Genomic DNA, 20021 nt, shown 5'->3' on the forward strand with positions numbered 1-20021 from the left:
TACACACACTGTATATATATATATATATATATATATATATATATATATATATATATACACACACTGTATATATATATATATATATATATATATATACAGCCTGGCCCCCGGCCACATTTTTTTTAACCCAATGCGGCCCCCGAGTCAAAAAGTTTGGGGACCCCTTGTGTAGAGGAACTTAGACCATGGAACACATTGGCAGATCCTTGCATTGACATTTTAACTAGCTAGGACTCTCTGAAAAATGGTGGTGTGGCTGTTTCAAGATGCACAATAAGGAGGCACTAGAAGAAAAATGGGCTGCATGGTCAAGTCGCCAGAAGAAAGCCATTTCTGCGCAAATGTCACAAAGCATCCCGCTTACATTACGCCAAACAGCACAGAGACAAGCCTCAAAACTTCTGGAACAAAGTCATTTGGAGTGATGGCTTTCTTCTGGCGACTCGACCATGCAGCCCATTTTTCTTCAAGTGCCTTCTTATTGTGCATCTTGAAACAGCCACACCACAATTTTTCAGAGAGTCCTGTATTTCAACCGAAGTTATTTGTGGATTTTTCTTTGCATCTCCAACAATCTTCCTGGCAGTTGTGGCTGACATCTTTGCTGGTCTACCTGAATCCCTCATTTTCCACTTCTTCATCAGCGTTTGAACACTGCTGATTGGCATTCTCAATTCCTTGGATATCTTTTTATACCCCTTTCCTGTTTTATGCACTTCAATGACATTTTCTTGCAGATCCTTTGACAATTATTTTGCCTTCCCCATGACTCAGAATCCAGAAGCATGTGTGCAGCACTGGATGAAAGATGCAATGGTGTGTCAGGAAGTCACTGACCTTTCATACACACACATTCATTACAAACAAACATGGCACAGGTGAGGATTGGAACCTTAATTAGTCATTCAAACCTCTTTGTGTCAACTTGTGTGCATGTTATCAGGTCAAAGTCACTGGGGTATGTCAACTTTTGATCAGGGTCATTTGGGTACTTTCTTTTGTCATTTTGATTTAAAAATAAATAGCTTCACCCAACCATTAAGCTTAAGTGGAAGAAAGGTTATTGTGTTATCATTCATATTCTCTGAAGAATGACCAAGAAATCATACATTCTCCCAGGGTATGTCAACTTATGACCACGACTGTATGTAACTCGGGTGTTGTTGACTTCAGATACAGTCAGTAGTCATTTGTTCAACTTCTGTTCAACTGGTGGTGTTCCTCAAGGTCCCATCTTAGGTCCTCTCCCTTTTGGGCTTTTCAACTTGTGGCCCAGGAGTTCAGTTCCAAAAACTTGGGAGAAACTCACATCGAGAGTGTTAACCAGAGATGATCTTTGGCTACTTTTTGTTGCAGAAGGTGCCTAAAATCCGCAGACGGCTCCTATAAGTGAGACAATGAATAGACCACAATCAAATGTCCACCGTAGAGGACGCTTGTTCTCCAAAATAAGACAATTAGTGAAGTCCTTAGCTTTCTGGAAACGTAGTTTAGTTGAATAGTCCTGACCTGGAACTACAACTGGTTGGGATTGTAATCGTCCAAATATGGTTAGCAGCAACAAGAAAGCTAGCTCGATGTTAGCTAGCTAGCGAGCTTGTTCCGCTGCTTCTGATCGTCTGCTCGTCAGAATCAGAATCAGAAATACTTTAATAATCCCAGAGGGGAAATTAACATTTTCAGCACAATCCCATTCAAGATCAGACAAACATTACAGGGAGACAGAACAGGATCAAACATTACAGGGAGACAGAACAGGATCAAACATTACAGGGAGACAGAACAGGATCAAACATTACAGGGAGACAGAACAGGATCAAACATTACAGGGAGACAGAACAGGATCAAACATTACAGGGAGACAGAACAGGATCGCTGACAAGTCTGCCAACTACCGGCGGCCCTTACAAAAAAGGTGAAATTTAGGCAAGAGGAACGAGGCCAGCGTCCGGATCGTATTTTTATTGATATTCCGTCAAACAAATGGAAATGTTTAAAAATGCAGATTTGCGCGGGAGTTTTGCAAGCCCGGTTTTCACCCGTCACCATGCCGACTGTGTTTGTCAGGCGCACCCCTGGAGTCTTCGGGGGATCCCGGCAGCGGCGACTGGACGATGGCGGAGGACGATGAAGATTCGCTGGTACTCAGCGAGCAGGACGGCGAGGACGGCGAGGACGACGAGGATGACGACGACGACGAATACGTCTTGTAATTTTATTTTGTTTTTTGTTTTTTCCAAGAAAAGCTTGGTCAAAGTGTGTAGGCCAGCTTGTCCACGGTCCTAACTGTCCACGGACTAAATCATCAGTGTGGATGTGGTCACATGACCCGCCTCCTCCACTCCCCCGTCTAGACGTAGATAAGATAACATCCTCTTCATGTCAACTGTAACACAAGAAGATTAAGGTGCAACACAAGAAAAGGAGAGGTGACGTCACAGTAGATAAAGGTGCAACACAACAAAAGGTGACACAACTGTAACACACGAAGCTAAAGATGCAACACTAGCAAAGGAGAGGTGACGTCACAGTAGATAAAGGGGCAACACTAGCAAAGGAGAGGTGACGTCACAGTAGATAAAGGGGCAACACAAGAAAAGGAGAGGTGACGTCACAGTAGATAAAGGGGCAACACAAGAAAAGGAGAGAGGTGACGTCACAGTAGATAAATACCCAGCCAGCGTAGGAACATTCCATTGTTTAGTTAGCTTTGTGTCTGGGAGGAGTGGAGAGATGAGTTTGCACAGGAAGGAGAGGAAGAGGAAGAGGAAGGTGAAGGTGAAGGTGTGCCTTTTCCTAGTGACAACATTACTGACTTGGGGACATTTTAAAGACCAAACATTGTTCTAATGAATGAATATATTAGTGCAGATGTATCTCACTACATTTCTATTTGCTGCAAAAGTAGGTTAAGACCATTGAACAAACTGTATAAAGAATCTTGGACCACAACAGTGAGGATGTTAGAAGATGTCCACGCTAACATGTATCATTAATCACTAATCATCTCATTCATCCTGGATCAATTGTTCAGACTGATTTACCCTCATCCTGGATCTTCTTATTAGGGTGCACTTACCATTTTCAAAAGATATATATATATATATATATATATATATATATATATATGTGTGTGTGGGAAAAAATCACAAGACTATTTCATCTCTACAGGCCTGTTTCATGAGGGTTTCCTCAATCATCAGGAGATTCATCATCTCCTGATGATTGAGGAAACCCTCATGAAACAGGCCTGTAGAGATTAAATAGTCTTGTGATTTTTTCCCACACATATTACGCTCTACCACGGTATCGAGCACTATTTTTTTTGGATAATCTAATTAAGACATATATATATATACACACATACATACACATATACATATATATACATATACACACACACATATACGTATTTATATTTGTATTAGAGCTGTACATTTTTGCCACCACATGATTGGATTCTTAGGGGTAATGATTCGATTCAGAATCGATTGCCAATTCAAAATGAAAACTTTTGTATTAGCATTGTGTGGCAGTTCTATGACTAACTACATTCCTCCATGAAACAGACAAACAGCTCTGATAAATGTATGTATTACTTCAAAGAAAACTGGTTTTGTATATATATATATATATATATATATATATATATATATATATATATATATATATATATATATATATATATATATATATATATACATACATGTTTAGGCCATCTCCATGAAACTAAAAAGAGCTTTTCTATCCTGTCACCTGTTATGAAAAAGTTTGCTGATAATAATGATACCAAATACTACATAGCGAGAATCGGTTTGAATTGAGAATCGGTTCTGAAATTTTTATTTTTTTTTAGCGATTTTTGAAAATTACGAATCAATCAGGATGAAAAAGTGATTGTCATTCGGATGTGAATCAATTTTTGCCGACCGACCCTAATTAATTGTGATTATTCAAAAATCCAAGTGTGATTAATCGTGTTCAAAATATTTGTGTTTTAACCTGACAAATGTACCTTTTACATGATATTTCTATGTAGTGAGATGCACTCTGTCAATTAGCAGCTGCCACTAAATACTCAGATAAATACTATCTCCTATCTAAATACATTAGGGGGGTAAATACTATCTTGTATCTAAATACATTAGAGGGGTGAATACTATCTCCTATCTAAATACATTAGGGGGGTAAATACTATCTTGTATCTAAATACATTAGTGGGGTAAATACGATCTCATATCTATATACATTAGAGGGGTAAATACTATATTGTATCTAAATACATTAGAGGGGTAAATACTATCTCAGGGTTAGGGTTAAGGTTAGGGTTACTAACCCTAACCCTATCTTAATACAGAAAATGGGATTACAAATAAAAACACTGCACAACTTTTTCAAAAATGCCAATTCCAAAAGCTCCCCTAATAACTTAATTGATGTCTGGTATTGATTGATTGATGTCTGGTATTGATTGATTGATGCCCTCTACTGCAGCAGAGCTTTTCTTCCCGTCTTTCCCGTACTGTGGGATGGCTCCAAGACGTGGGAAGCCCAGCAGTTATCTAACAGCTTAGATGGAGCAGCATGTCCAGCTGTTTCATAGCCAGTAAATAACAAAACAGCTTTTAGACAAGCTTTACCCGGAAGTACGTTCTTAGGGTTGCATTTAAGTGGGATTCCTAAGCATCGTAATTAGCTTAGAGTTAGTTACGTTTCAGAGAGCGGCGCAGTGTGAGAGAATATCAAATTCATTCATTTTGCCTTTCACATACCCGATAGTCTCGACTATAGAGCGCACTATATAAACCACACCCATTACATTTCAGAAGAAAAAAAAGTTTCCATATATTAGATGCACCGGACTATAAGCCGCAGATATATACTTTCTTAAATGACTTATTTACACTGAAAGTATTTTTTTAAATTATTTACAAACCTTAATTGTTTCCAAACAGTGTCTGTAACACGGCAGTAAAACGGCTGATTAAACAAAACAAAAGTCATGGTCATGGAGCCACTAGCTGCGCAAGCTAGCTCGCCAATCAGCTAAACAGACTCAATAACTCCACGCTGACGTTTTGGTGATTTTACAAAACTGAAACAATAGAAAAAGAATGTCATTGTAAGTCAATAATACTAACACAGGCACTCGTAAACGTGTTAGCATATTTGCTAGCTGGTTTACGTGACGATAGCAGGTACAAATATGCATGAAAACACTCCTACAGACATCACACACGATACGGTTTAGTAAGTAAGAATTGTTTTAGTTATATTGTAAAACTAGGAGTGATGAATGAAGAATCCATACGAGTCGGGGCAAAAAGCACTTTTGGTTCAAAGCAGGAAATGGAAGGACACTGCAGCACCTGCAGTAAGCCAACTGGTCCAAAAGGTAGCCCAAAAAATACCACACCTTGTCGGTGGATTTGCTTCTTTCGTTTCGTTTTTAACTATTTTCCACACAAAAAGATGACAAATTAGCCGCACCGTTTTCTAATCCGCATGTTTCAAAGTGTAGGGGAAAAAGTAGCGGCTTATAGTCCGGGACATTTGCGGTAATTGAAGTTAGAGGATCGGGGTAAACAAGAAAGGTTTTTCTTTATTTTGCTCAAGGTGCTGCGCCTCGCCCCAAGTTTTCTGAGCTGCGGTGTGGAAACTGATCATGGATCAGTTCTACGCAGACCTGGGGTCAGTTTGAGGCGCAGCAACATGGAGGAGTGCTCATTGTAAGAAATGGACTATCTAGAATAAACTTGTGCTCTGAACTACGGTGGCCCGGAAGGCTTTAGAAAACAAAGTGGGAGTTGTGCAAATATTTGAAAATAAAGTGTTCCTGTGAGGAACACGTCGACTTCATGGCCGCTAAGAGATTGTTTTTGTGAGAAGTTTGGATCACGTTGAACACTTTATGTCAATCAATACTTTCTCATGTTTCCCCCAACACTTTGAATAAAAGTGGCCCATTAAAAAAAAAGCCAACTGATGACCTGAGACTCTGTAGCCCTTCAGCTTTGAGGTCTAGGTTTGTGTTTCTTTCGGACTTGCTGAAATAAAAAGCTACATTGACCACCTGTGTGATGTCACTAACCTTCACCTGCGTGAGAAGCCATGATGGCGGTGGTAGAGTTGGGAGGAGCTCATGAAATGTACGCTCACTGTGGTCCTGGGTAACAATAGAAAGTACTTTATTGATCCCTGGGGGAAATTCAGCATCACAGTTCACTCACAATAGACTATAAACACTTAGGTATTTTTTACATGTGAATAATATAAATACAGTCTATTATACAGCATTATTCACATGTGAATAACATAAATACAGTTGATTATACAGCATTATTCACATGTGAATAATATAAATACAGTCTATTATACAGCATTATTCACATGTGAATAACATAAATACAGTTGATTATACAGCATTATTCACATGTGAATAATATAAATACAGTCTATTATACAGCATTATTCACATGTGAATAACATAAATACAGTTGATTATACAGCATTATTCACATGTGAATAATATAAATACAGTTGATTATACAGCATTATTCACATGTGAATAATATAAATACAGTCTATTATACAGCATTATTCACATGTGAATAATATAAATACAGTTGATTATACAGCATTATTCACATGTGAATAATATAAAGACAGTCTATTATACAGCATTATTCACATGTGAATAATATAAATAGTCTATTATACAGCATTATTCACATGTGAATAATATAAATACAGTCTATTATACAGCATTATTCCCTTGTGAATAACATAAATACAGTCTATTATACAGCATTATTCACATGTGAATAACATAAATACAGTCTATTATACAGCATTATTCACATGTGAATAACATAAATACAGTCTATTATACATTCGAGTACAGTAAGACAATAGATCTACTTTTGAACTGCATTGTAGAAATGTCATGGATGGCAGTGAACTTCCAAGTCAACTCAGGTTTTAGTTCTAGACCAGGGGTGGGCAATTCATTTTTACCGGGAGCCGCATGAGCAACCCGAGCACTGCTGGAGGGCCACACCGACAATATTTCAATTAAATTTTGCTCAAATTATTTTTGATATACCGTAAGATAAATAATAATAATAATTTCATTTAAGCTAACTTAACTTTATACAAAAGCAGATTGCTTTTGATGGTTTTATTTTTAACACTGTCTTACACAACACTTCCTGATGTATAATACAATGCAAAAATTTCAATTTCTGTCACTTTATCCTGCATCCTCTTTAAAAGTCCAACATTTTCCCCCGTCAGATTTGGACAACCATCTGTTGTCACACCTGCCAGCTTGTCCCATTTCAGTCCTAACATGTCCAAACACGCATTTACCTATGTGAACAAGTCATTACCTGTGGTTGTCTCTTTAATGGCTGCCAGCTCCTCCGTGATTTGAAAGTCTGCAGTTATCCCACGTAAGAAGATGAGCAGCTGGGCGGTGTCACGTACATCGCAGCTCTCATCCAAAGCCAGCGAAAAACAGTCAAAGTCGGCCGTTCTGTTCTTCTCCAAGTTTCCAGCGATGGTCTCAACCCGCCTCGTTACAGTGCGTCGGGAGAGTGACACGTTCTCAAATGCGCCCCTCTTCTTTGGGCATATCAGCGCAACAGAGTCCAATAAGCACTCCTTAATAAACTCTCCGTCAGAAAACGCCTTACTTTTTCTGGCGATTTTGTGAGAGATGACGAAACTTGTCCTGACGGCTGCATCTCTGGGGGTGTGAAATTTGGCAAAAAGTCCTTGTTGGGTTTGCAGTTTTACCATCAACGCATCAGCCTCCCTTGTGCGCGCTTCATCAGACAGATGCCGGTATTTTTCCTGGTGCTTGGTCATGTAGTGGCGATTCAAATGATATTCTTTAAACACACCAAGCTGTGTACCACAAATTAAGCACATGGCTTTACCTTTCATTTATGTAAAGAAATGCTTGGCAGTCCATGTCTCGTTGAAAACACGCCATTCCTCATCAACTTTTCTCTTTTTAGCGTCTCATCACTTGTTGCTGTGCACCTTCACTCACAGGTTACACACGGACATACGCCCATAATTAACACTTTTCAAAATAAAAGCAGCACAGTTGTATTGCACGCACGACATAGATGTTTTTTAAATTTATTTTGTAATTTATGATTGGGCTCACGCGGGCCGGACAGGGACCCACAAAGGGCCGGATGTGGGCCGCGGGCCGTAGAATGTCCAGGTCTGCTATAAAGTCTCAACACATGAACACACATTTCAGTTATTAGTTGAAGTAACAATGGAGGTGAGGACACAAAGATGGTGAGAGATTTGAACCAACCACTTGAAAGCATGAAGACCCAGGTTTGTTTTCAACTGGACTATTTAGTATGCAAGTCTCTGCTGCCCCCTGCTGTTCATGCATAGTGACACCAGGGGAGTCCTAACTTTTTCCAGCAAGGACGCACATAAATAATTTAAGATGCTTTTGTAGATTAAAGACATTTTAGCTTCATCAATATTTGCCCAACAATAAGAACACCACTTCCATACTTTAGTGGTTGTGTTATTGCTAGAGAAAAATAATAATAATTATGCAATTTTGCCCTAAACTAAGCATTTTCAAGCATAAAAATGGCAAACTTAACTAAAACTAGCAATATTACAGTAATATTGGTGACTAGAATAAACCTAAACAATCAGACTGTGTTGTTCAGTATCGTGGCTCAGCCTCAGTTAGCATTAATAACATTAGCATGCTAACTTTTTTTAGCCAATTTTGCAGCCAAACACCTCAGATTTACAAACCCCGTTTCCATATGAGCTGGGAAATTGTGTTAGATGTAAATATAAACGGAATACAATGATTTGCAAATCATTTGAGCAAATAGTCAAACAGTTTAAGAACAACGTTTCTCAAAGTGCAATTGCAAGAAATTTAGGGATTTTAACATCTACAGTCCATAATATCATCAAAAGGTTGACAGAATCTGGAGAAATCACTGCAGGTAAGCAGCATGGCCAGAAACCAACATTGAATGAGCGTGACCTTCCATCCCTCAGACGGCACTGTATCAAAAAGCGACATCAATCTCTAAAGGATATCACCACATGGGCTCAGGAACACTTCAGAAAACCACTGTCAGTAACTACAGTTGGTCGCTACATCTGTAAGTGCAAGTTAAAGCTCTACTATGCAAAGCCAAAGCCATTTATCAACAACACCCAGAAACTCCGCCGGCTTCTCTGGGCCCGAGATCATCTAAGATGGCCTGATACAAAGTGGAAAAGTGTTCTGTGGTCTGACGAGTCCACATTTCAAATTGTTTTTGGAAATATTCGACATCGTGTCATCCGGACCAAAGGAGAAGCGAACCATCCAGACTGTTATCGACGCAAAGTTCAAAAGGCAGCATCTGTTATGTTATGTTATTTTCATTTATTATGCGCCCCCCCAACCAACTGTTACATCAGCCCGGGGCGCAGCCCGAGTGTCTGTGATGGTATGGGGGTGTATTAGTGGCCAAGACATGGGTAACTTACACATCTGTGAAGGCACCATTAATGCTGAAAGGTACATACAGCTTTTGGAACAACATATGCTGCCATCTAAGCGCCGTCTTTTTCATGGACGCCCCTGCTTATTTCAGCAAGACAATGCCAAACCACATTCAGCACGTGTTACAACAGCGTGGCTTCGTAAAAAAAAGAGTGCGGGTACTTTCCTGGCCCGCCTGCAGTCCAGACCTGTCTCCCATGGAAAATGTGTGGCGCATTATGAAGCGTAAAATAGGACAGCGGAGACCCCGGACTGTTGAACAACTGAAGCTCTACATAAAACAAGAATGGGAAAGAATTCCACTTTCAAAGCTTCAACAATTAGTTTCCTCAGTTCCCAAACCTTTACTGAGTGTTGTTAAAAGGAAAGGCCATGTAACACAGTGGTGAACATGCCCTTTCACAACTACTTTGGCACGTGTTGCAGCCATGAAATTATAAGTTCATTATTATTTGCAAAAAAAAAAGTTTATGAGTTTGAACATCAAATATGTTGTCTTTGTAGCATATTCAACTGAATATGGCTTGAAAAGGATTTGCCAATCATTGTATTCCATTTATATTTACATCTAACACCATTTCCCAACTCATATGGAAACGGGGTTTGTATATAACTTCTTACTTGACACATGCTAACTGTTAGCATGCTTCATATAACTTCTTACTTGACACATGCTAACTGCTAACATGCAAACATTAACATGCTCACATTAGCATGCTAACTTTTTTAGCCAATTTTACAGCTGAACACCTCTTAATCATATAATTTGGTACTTGACACATGCTAACTGTTAGCATGCTAACATTTTTTTTAGCCAATCTTGCAGCCGAACACTTCAGAATCCTAACTTGGTACTTGACACATGCTAACTGTTAGCATGCTAACATGAGCACGCTAACTTCCTGATTTTCTTTTTAGCTAATTTTACATGCAGATGCTTCATAGTCGTATGATGTGGAACTTGACGCATTCGAGCTGTTAGCATTGAAGTTCGGCTTACGCATTTCAGCATTTCAGCACAATTCCTCCCGACATTTCATGTTGTCCTTTGTTTGTTTGTGTGCTGTAGACCTTTTGTACACATTACACATCACATGGTGTTTTTGGCTTTTATTTGAAATAGAAAAAAGAACTCTAGACAAGGGTTACTGCCAAGCGTCCTAGAAATACAAGCAAACATGTTCAACCATGTTTCGTCCCTGGTTAATATTAGAAGGGGCCCTATGGTGATTTTCATCTACATGTCCTGGTGGTCAAGATAATATGTATCCATTAGGTGTCACATTCATAACTACTTCCTGTCTATGTTTGTGGAGGCCTTCCCAAATGAAAGTAGGCCCCGCCCCCTGCAAGGTATCACCATTTAAAACTGGATAGTTAACACCTGCACACTGCATGTTACATTTAAGTCTGGATAAGTTAACACTGCATGTTACATTTAAGTCTGGATAAGTTAACACTGCATGTTACATTTAAGTCTGGATAAGTTAACACTGCATGTCACGTTTAAGTCTGGATAAGTTAACACTGCATGTTACGTTTAAGTCTGGATAAGTTAACACTGCATGTTACGTTTAAGTCTGGATAAGTTAACACTGCATGTTACATTTAAGTCTGGATAAGTTAACACTGCATGTTACATTTAAGTCTGGATAAGTTAACACTGCATGTTACATTTAAGTCTGGATAAGTTAACACTGCATGTTGCAGTGTCACCATGAGATGAACATGCTTCATCCTACCTTTCCTTGTGTTTCAGCTCCTCCCCCATCTGGCTGAGAGCTTTACTGTTTGTCCAAAATAAGAAGCTCCGCCTCCTTGTGAGCAGACTGCAATAACGCCGGCCTTTCAAAGCTCACGGACAAATGCAGCAACCTTAGAAATGGACACTTTGACATTGTTTAACAAGTCACAAAGAGGAACAATCAACATAGGTCCCCTTTCAAATAGAATCAAATATCTATTTAGAGTGTAAACAATGATGTAACACAACCACAAACATGAGTGGCAGACAAAAACAAAACACTTCCAATCGGTTTTCGCTCTTTTTGGGCCTTTTTTAACATCACTTAATGCTGCTCTATGTCATGCACTTTGTTTATAATGTTGCCTTTTGTTCACAATCATTATGAGACAAGAACACACCTCTTTTGTTGCAAATATATATAATATATGTAGTAACAGACATCTTCATGACAATATTAACTGTTTCCATAGAAGTGCACTTACCACTTCTTCTGAACAAAAAAATGCAAGTGTGTTGCAATCATGGCAGACTTGGTAACGGACAACGAAGACTGCAATTTTTGGACAAATGAGGATACACAACCTTATCTTTTTGAAGCTGAATATACAGAGGATGAACTACTGCTTCTAGAAGCCAGCATGAAAGAAGAGTGAGACGTCGGAGAAGACGGAAGCCCAGAGAGTGAGGTGAAAGTCACTTTGGAGCTGTAATTGTGGAAATTGAAACGAAGCCATTTCAACATAAATGGAGTGCTTACCCAAATAACACGGGAAAAAACCTGGACCAAACGCACAACTGTCCACGGAGTGTGTCACTTTAATATGGATCATGATACACGTCATGTGTGTTATTACAACTACAGTACACACACTGTCTGGCTAGCTGTGTACAAACAAAAGATGAAATAATACTTGACAGATACTGTAATATGATGAATATACGGAGGATGAACTACTGCTTCTAGAAGCCAGCATGAAGGAAGAGTGAGACGTCGGAGCAGACGGAAGCCCAGAGAGTGAGGTGAAAGTCACTTTGGCGCTGTAATTGTGGAAATTGAAACGAAGCTATTTGAACATAAATGGAGTGCTTACCCAAATAACACGGGAAAAAACATGGACCAAACGCACAACTGTCCACGGATACACGACCTTATCTTTTTGAAGCTGAATATACAGAGGATGAAGTATGAAGGAAGAGTGAAATGTCGGAGAAGATGGAAGCCCAGAGACTGAGGTGAAGTCACTTTGGTGCTGTAATTGTGTAAATTGAAACAAAGCTATTTCAACATAGTTGGGTAAGCACGGAGTGCTTACCCAAATAAAACCTTGGAAAAAACATGGGCTAAACGCACAACTGTCCATGGAGTGTGTGACTTTAATATTGACCATGATAGAAACAAAAGATGAAATAATACTTGACAGATACTGTAATATGATTGTTGATGTTTTTCACTCAGTACATATTAGTGTCCTATCTCATTGTGTTGTGTGTTACAAACACACGTGTGTTTTGTGCTCATCTAGAAGATAGCTTATCTCTTTCCGTAGTTAGCTTTTACAGCTAGCAAAAAGAGTTCCCCCGTGTTCGCTCTCACAATAACAACGTTGCTACAGTTTGTTATTATACATGTTACACAACATAAATGAAGTATTGTTGACGGTTATTGAATGCATTTTAAAGTGATTCAGAGGTAGAATTGATTGCTAACATTGCTAGCTGCATTGCTAGCCACGAGACAAAACATTATGTCTTCTTGTCTCTCATAATGATTGTGAACGACAGGCAAAATAAATAAAAAGTTCCCCAAATGCAAATTTGAATTGCAACAAGCATATGTTACAATTAGTGGTTTCAAAAAAGATATATAACATAAAAAAGTCAGTATTTCTTAGAATTGCAAATGAAATTGAAGCAAAATAGGACAAATAATATGAGTGGCGTTGATGCTTGTCTCTCACAATAATATTATGAGTGGTTGTCTCTCACTATTGAGCAACAATTAGCAGTCATGTTACGTCAATGATAGCCAAGGTGAGTGAATAGTTAGCTAAATGGTTATAGCTGACAACAAACTCATTGGTGGGAGTGTTCCTTGGACTGGGCTTACACAACGTTGTTGGACCGTGAGCGCCCTCTAGGCAGCCCCGTCTGTAACGGCCCCTTTCACTGAGCCTGCAGGGGAGCAAACGTACATTTATTCAGCAACATTGTGACGCACGGACATCTTTGAACTCACCATAGGCTTCATCTCTCGCCCGCTGCCATCCTCCGCTTTGTGGCGAGAGCTTTTCTTGCTGTTCTCAACAAACTCCTGAGAAGACAAATACAGGGACAAGGCCAATCAGCAGTGTGCAAACGCTGATTAAGAAGTGGAAAATGAGGGATTGTGTTGAAACCAAACCACTGGCGGGAAAATATTTCAAGAAGCAAAGAAAAATCTACAAATAACTTCAGCTGAAGTACAGGACTCTGTAAAAAAAAAAGTGGTGTGGCTATTTCAGATGCACAATAAGGAGGCACTTGAAGAAAAATGGGCTGCATGGTCGTGTCGCCAGAAGAAATGTCACAAAGTATCCTGCTTACATTACAGCAAACAGCAGAGACGAGCCTCAAAACTTCTGGAACAAAGTCATTTGGAGCCATGAAAGCAAAACTGAACTTTTAGGCCACAAGCATAAACACTACATTTTGTAGAGAAGTCAACTAGGCCGATGAGGAAAGGAACACCATTCATACTGTGAGACACGGTGGTGGATCACTGATGTTTGAGCTACAAAGGCACCTTGGCCCAAATTGATGGTAAGACGAACGCAGAAAATACTGGAGGAACTTTTGCACATGGGAGGTTTTTGGACATGACAATGATCCAAAACACAAGGCCGAGTCCACCTGTCGTTGGCTACAGCAGAACTAAGTGAAGGTTCTGGAGTGGCCATCTCAATCTCCTGACCTCAACATCATTGAGATCTGAAAGGTGCAGTTCATGCATCAACTGGAGGCTAAGAATGGGCAGCTTTGCCATCGGAAAAAGACTATTTGCGAGGAGTACAATAATGGCGCTCACAAATATGGAAGAATTGACAAAGCAGGCTTCGTACTAAGGCAAGTATTAATTGTGATGAGACCAGATTTTTCTGGAAAAATACGCCAGTGCAGACTTATTCACCGCAGAGGAGACGAGCTACCTCTCGCCCACTTCCATCCCTCCTTTGTCTGCCTCTGCTCCTCTTTTGGATTTTACTTTTTTATATCTTTATTATTGTAGTATTATGGTTTAGTAAAGCTAAGGTTTTTTGTAATTTCTGATCGTTTGTGAGGGCACCAAAAGGACTTCTGTGTGTTTGCGCGTGTTGGACAGCAGCTTGTTGTTGTTTTGGCTTTACAGTACTGAATATCACTTTAAATTGTGTTCATAGTGTACAAACCTTTACCAAAATATGGACTACAGTTGAGGCTAGGACCCATTATTCACATTTACATTGTTTCTTATGGAGAAATGTGCTTCACTATACAAACCTTTCCATTTACAAACCCAATTCAAGAACCAATCAAGTTCGAAAATCGAGGTTACACTGAGAAAATAAAGAACCTCTTCCACAACGACCACGGAAGACTTCAAGCTGTCATTGATGTTAAAGGGGCAATATTAACTAGGGTATGTCAACTTTTGATCAGGGTCATTTGGGTACTTTATTTTGTCACTTAGATTTAAGAAGCGTAAACACAGTTGTTTGCCAATAAAGAGCTTCACCCAATAATTAACCATAAGTGGAAAAAAGGCTTTTGTGTTATCATTCATATTCTCTGAAGAATGGCCAAGAAATCATAAATTCTCCAAGGAGATGTCAACTTATGAGCACAACTGTATTGTATTGCTTTTAAAATGGAAAAATATCATGCTCGGATTTTTTTAGTGAGCGTCCCTCAGTTGAAAAAGTTTGAACACCCCAAGTTTGCATGTGTAAAGTCAGCTTCCCTGTAGGGATGATGTTCGAAACCGATTCTCCCGGTTGTTCGATAAGAAAAGAACCGATTCCATGAACTCGAATCCCTTTTTGAGAACCGGTTCCCGTTATTGAGGCCACTATAGTAAAGAAAAAGAGTTGGTTCTTTATTCGAATCCCTGGGAACAAATCCCAAATGGGCAATGTTATGCCCATTTGATTGTAGACTCCTACTGACACCTTGTGGCGATATGAAAATACTACGCGTCATTAGTTTGGGCACATCCGGGTTGACGATGGTAGTCCAGTTCATGAGACAATTGAGAAGTAGACAAGTTGCGTTAGCTCTTACAAGCCTTGGAAAAGATAAGTCTGTAAGTAAACTGTTTAACTTGTTTATGTAACTCAATATTAAGGTGGAAAGTGGTTAAGTTTGATACTAAGATGTTTATTGAAAAACGATTTTTGTGCACTGTTTCAATGGATGTTTTGAGGACTTAAAATGGCTGCCAGTCGTGTATTTCCACCATCGAAATAGTTTCAACACTCAGAAGTATTTGTTTGATGATAGTACTGTACATTGGTGTGAAGCTAATATTTACTTATTGTGTATTACATTTCAGTATGTTCATTGAATCACATAGCTTATACATTTGTCATTGTGTGTATTTCAGTTTAAAAACATTTAAAATAACAGTCCAGTGCAAGACAAAAGTAAAGATAGGAAAAGACAAAGCAAGATCAACAACAATAAAGAGCCTAAATGGATTAATCTGCTTTGGAACTTTATTAGACGTCTTGGAGTGTTTGTTAGCTGTCTGCCTGTGTGTGTAGTTAGTATGTTCCAATAGCAGCAGAAGTGCACTTTTTGGAGAGCTGTATTATTTTCAGTTTTGTGCCCAAGGGACTGATTTTATTTAACACTATATTATTATTTATACACCTATAGTGATCACAGAGACAGGTTGTTTTTGTGTTACTGTATATATTTGTTTTTCTGAAAAATCCCACTTAATATACTTTGGGTGACAACAGTCAATATATATATATATATATATTTTTTTAGGGGGGGTAACAGTCAATATTTATTTATTTATTTTATTTTATTTTTTTCTTATAAAATAAAAGTGAGCTTTTGTTAAACCAAATATTGTGTTTTTTTCCATATACAACAACCTATCTGGACTCGATAAGAGAATCGATAAGGAATCGGTTTGTTAAGAGGATTCGATAATGGGCTCCAACTCGATAATTTCTTATCAAACATCATCCCTACTTCCCTGTGACCATAAACGGCACATCTCATATGGAAAATGTGAGAACAGGTACCATTAAAGACTTGTCCATGAAGTATTCCCGTCCAGGACTGCCATTGTTGTACTTGGAGTCGACGGCGAAGCACAGGAAGAGGACGTCCACCACGTTTTCGAAGACAGAGAGGAAGCAGTGGGCCACCATGTAGGCGAAGAGGCAGATGATGAGGAGAGGAAGCACCCACACCGTGTACTCCCTCTGGTAGTTGAGCGCCAGCACGCCGGCAAAGGCCGAACAGGCCACGATGAGCACCTGTCACAAAAGGCCAGGTTGGTGTACCAAACAAGCACAAAGGATAGCTGGGGGAGGTACCTTGGCCAAAAAGAGAACAAAGTCGCCCACGGTGTTGAGAGCCGCCACTCGCAGAGCATTCTCCACCAGGATGGTGAAGGCGTCGCGTGCCGAGGTGCAGAAGTTGGTGCTGTTGATGGCCGTGGCCGTGTAGGCGTTCTAATGGAACATGCAGCAGTCCTGAAACCTGCCTTTGTTTGGTCAGGAAGTGCAGTCCACTTACTTGGTTCAAGTAGGCCAGACACTTCTCCAGACACCACAAGCAGCACACGCAGCATTTGATCATGCAGCGAGCACACGCGTTCTCCTGAGGGCAGGAAACCACCATCATCACCCACACTTATTTCTTGAAAAACAAGGATTGGACTGCTCACTTTTCCTTTCAGTTTGCTGTGAATGTACATCAGGATGATACGAGGGATCTTGACCAGCGTGATGATGAAGGAGCCTTTGGCCAGAGTGCCCAGGTGGTAGCGCAGGGTTCGAAGCATGGCGGACAGGATGGGAGTGGCCGGCAAGCGGGACTTATCCCTGCAAGTGTACGGCAAAAATCTTCATTGGGGATAATAAAAAAATACTTTGGCATTTTGTGTCTATGAAACATAACAACATTGAGGAACATATTTATACAACTTTGCACTTCAAAACTAATTTCATTGGTGTTCAAATTCAACGATCATGTAAGGGTAAAAAGAAGTGAACCAATGTGTTATAAAGGCTAATTAAAACTATAACATGTTCATTAGGGTTCTTAACAGTTAATAAGAAGGTAACCATCCATCCATTTTCTACCGCTTATTACCTTCGGGGTCGCGGGGGGTGCTGGAGCCTACCTCAGCTACAATCGGGTGGAAGGCGGGGTACACCCTGGACAAGTCACCACCTCATCACAGGGCCAACACAGAGACAACATTCACACACAAGGGACCATTTAGTGTTGCCAATTAACCTATCCCCAGGTGCATGTCTTTGGAGGTGGGAGGGGCCTATCCCCAGGTGCATGTCTTTGGAGGTGGGAGGGGCCTATCCCCAGGTGCATGTCTTTGGAGGTGGGAGGGGCCTATCCCCAGGTGCATGTCTTTGGAGGTGGGAGGAAGCCAGAGTAGAACCCACGCAGTCACAGGGAGAACATGCAAACTCCACACAGAAGGATCCCGAGCGCAGGATCGAACCCACGACCTTCGTATTGTGAGGCAGACGCACTAACCCCTCTGCCACCGTGCTGCCCAAGAAGGTAACCATTTCACAATAAAAGTAATGAAATAAAATGATGCCCCCTTAATCATTTCTGAGTTGAAATGAGTCGACTTAAAGGGGAACTGCACTTGTTTGGACTTTTGCTTATCAGTCACAATCCTGATGTAAGACAAGAACACGTATGGTTTTCTTTTTTTTAATGCATTCTAATTTGAAATATGCACAAGTAAGATGTGGGTAACACTGTAGCTAATAAGAGTCATCTAAAAAAACATCTAAAAACTGCCAACAATACTCCATTTACATGTCGTGACCTGAATATTGACCAAGTATTAGTGATATTGTTACTCTGAGCGCTAACGCCGAGGGACTACTTTTAGCGGCGCCGTGATCACAGAGAGCTAACTAGCTTATCCTGCTATATTGACACACTGAGCCTGTGAGCTGGTAAAAGTTAATTGCAGATTATAAATGTTAAGTCATCGTTGTCCTGTTCTGGGGAGTCAAGCACAAATGTAATTGATTTCAATTAATAACAATAAGTGGGACGGTGGAACCTTGATGTACGAACCCCTCTAATTGCACACTTTTTGATTTACTAACTTTTCGATCGATCCACTTATGGCTTCGTGTGCAAACCATGTCTCTGTGTAAGAACACTTCATTTACTTTGTGTCCCGCCTGCAGGCAAAAAGCAGGGTGCAGCATTTTTGTGGAGGCGGAGCCCTCTAAGTCACCTGCTGCACAGTGCACTAGGCTCTCTAAGCAACTTGCTGCACAGTGCACTAGGCTCTCTAAGCAACTTAGCTGCACAGTGCACTAGGCTCTCTAAGTCACCTGCTGCACAGTGCACTAGGCTCTCTAAGTCACCTGCTGCACAGTGCACTAGGCTCTCTAAGTAACTTGCTGCACAGTGCACTAGGCTCTCTAAGTAACTTGCTGCACAGTGCACTAGGCTCTCTAAGTCACCTGCTGCACAGTGCACTATGCTCACTAAGTCACCTGCTGCACAGTGCACTAGGCTCTCTAAGCAACTTAGCTGCACAGTGCACTAGGCTCACTAAGTCACCTGCTGCACAGTGCACTAGGCTCTGTAAGTCACCTGCTGCACAGTGCACTAGGCTCTCTAAGTAACTTGCTGCACAGTGCACTAGGACTGTGTTTACACTGCAAGTGGCCCAAATTGGATTTTTTGACGCCTGATTTTTTTCCAGCTGACTGTTTATACTTGAAGTAAAATGTGATTTTTATCAGACTCCAGTGCAAAAGTGCCCAATGTGGCCCCGACGTCACTTGCATGCACACTTTGATCAAGTGAAAGCAAAGGAAGTTGCTACTACTACAAAATAAAATAAAAGTCGCAACACCTTAAAATGTGTGTTTTTTAGGTGAAAGTAAATACAAGTAATATAAAGTATGAATGTAATATATTTGGGAGGGTTCTACTGGTTTAATGGCTGTTAAGTCGAGGAGACTCAGACATCAACGTGGATCTACAGGAGGTTTGTTTTTTTCAACTCGCATGTAAGCAAATACACCACAGCGTCAATTACGGTCTTTCAACAATCGCTATTTCTTCGGAATCAAAATATATATTCACACATTATATACAGCCTATTATTTGTGCACCAAACATTTGGTCGTCTCAAATAGAATTTGAAACCGAGTGTTGTGATGAAATATTCTCGATCCCTCTTTTCTCCTCAGCTCCTCCTTTGGATTTTACTTTTTTATATCTTTAGTGGTTAGAGTGTCCGCCCTGAGATGGGTAGGTTGGAGTTCAAATCCCAGCCGAGTCATACCAAAGACTATAAAAATGGGACCCATAACCTCCCTGCTTGGAACTCAGCAAAAAAGGGTTGGAGTTGGGGGTTAAATCACCAAAAATGATTCCCGGGCGCGGCGCCGCTGCTGCCCACTGCTCCCCAAGGGGATGGGACAAATGCAGAGGACACATTTCACCACATCTAGT

At 40.3% G+C, this 20021-nt stretch overlaps 2 protein-coding genes across 3 annotated transcripts in view; one reads left to right on the plus strand and one right to left on the minus strand.

The window, feature by feature from the left end:
* The window catches only part of spock3 (SPARC (osteonectin), cwcv and kazal like domains proteoglycan 3), a 53717-nt gene extending 50587 nt beyond the window's left edge, over window positions 1–3130 (plus strand). The window contains exon 11 of the mRNA XM_062026255.1: window positions 2068–3130. Within this exon, the coding sequence (XP_061882239.1) occupies window positions 2068–2213 (146 nt within the window). The 3' untranslated portion in view covers window positions 2214–3130. The remainder of the gene's footprint in view (window positions 1–2067) is intronic.
* A 7528-nt stretch (window positions 3131–10658) lies between these two features.
* The window catches only part of LOC133633662 (choline transporter-like protein 1), a 33604-nt gene continuing 24241 nt past the window's right edge, over window positions 10659–20021 (minus strand). For both annotated transcript variants that reach the window (XM_062026256.1, XM_062026257.1), the window contains exons 11-16: window positions 17227–17383; window positions 17076–17159; window positions 16874–17011; window positions 16577–16813; window positions 13540–13614; window positions 10659–13475 (exon numbers count right to left, since the gene is read on the minus strand). In XM_062026256.1, coding sequence (XP_061882240.1) covers window positions 13467–13475; window positions 13540–13614; window positions 16577–16813; window positions 16874–17011; window positions 17076–17159; window positions 17227–17383 — 700 coding nt within the window. In that variant the 3' untranslated portion in view covers window positions 10659–13466. The remainder of the gene's footprint in view (window positions 13476–13539; window positions 13615–16576; window positions 16814–16873; window positions 17012–17075; window positions 17160–17226; window positions 17384–20021) is intronic.

Source organism: Entelurus aequoreus, linkage group LG18 (assembly GCF_033978785.1).
Source record: "Entelurus aequoreus isolate RoL-2023_Sb linkage group LG18, RoL_Eaeq_v1.1, whole genome shotgun sequence".
Taxonomy (NCBI): domain Eukaryota; kingdom Metazoa; phylum Chordata; class Actinopteri; order Syngnathiformes; family Syngnathidae; genus Entelurus; species Entelurus aequoreus.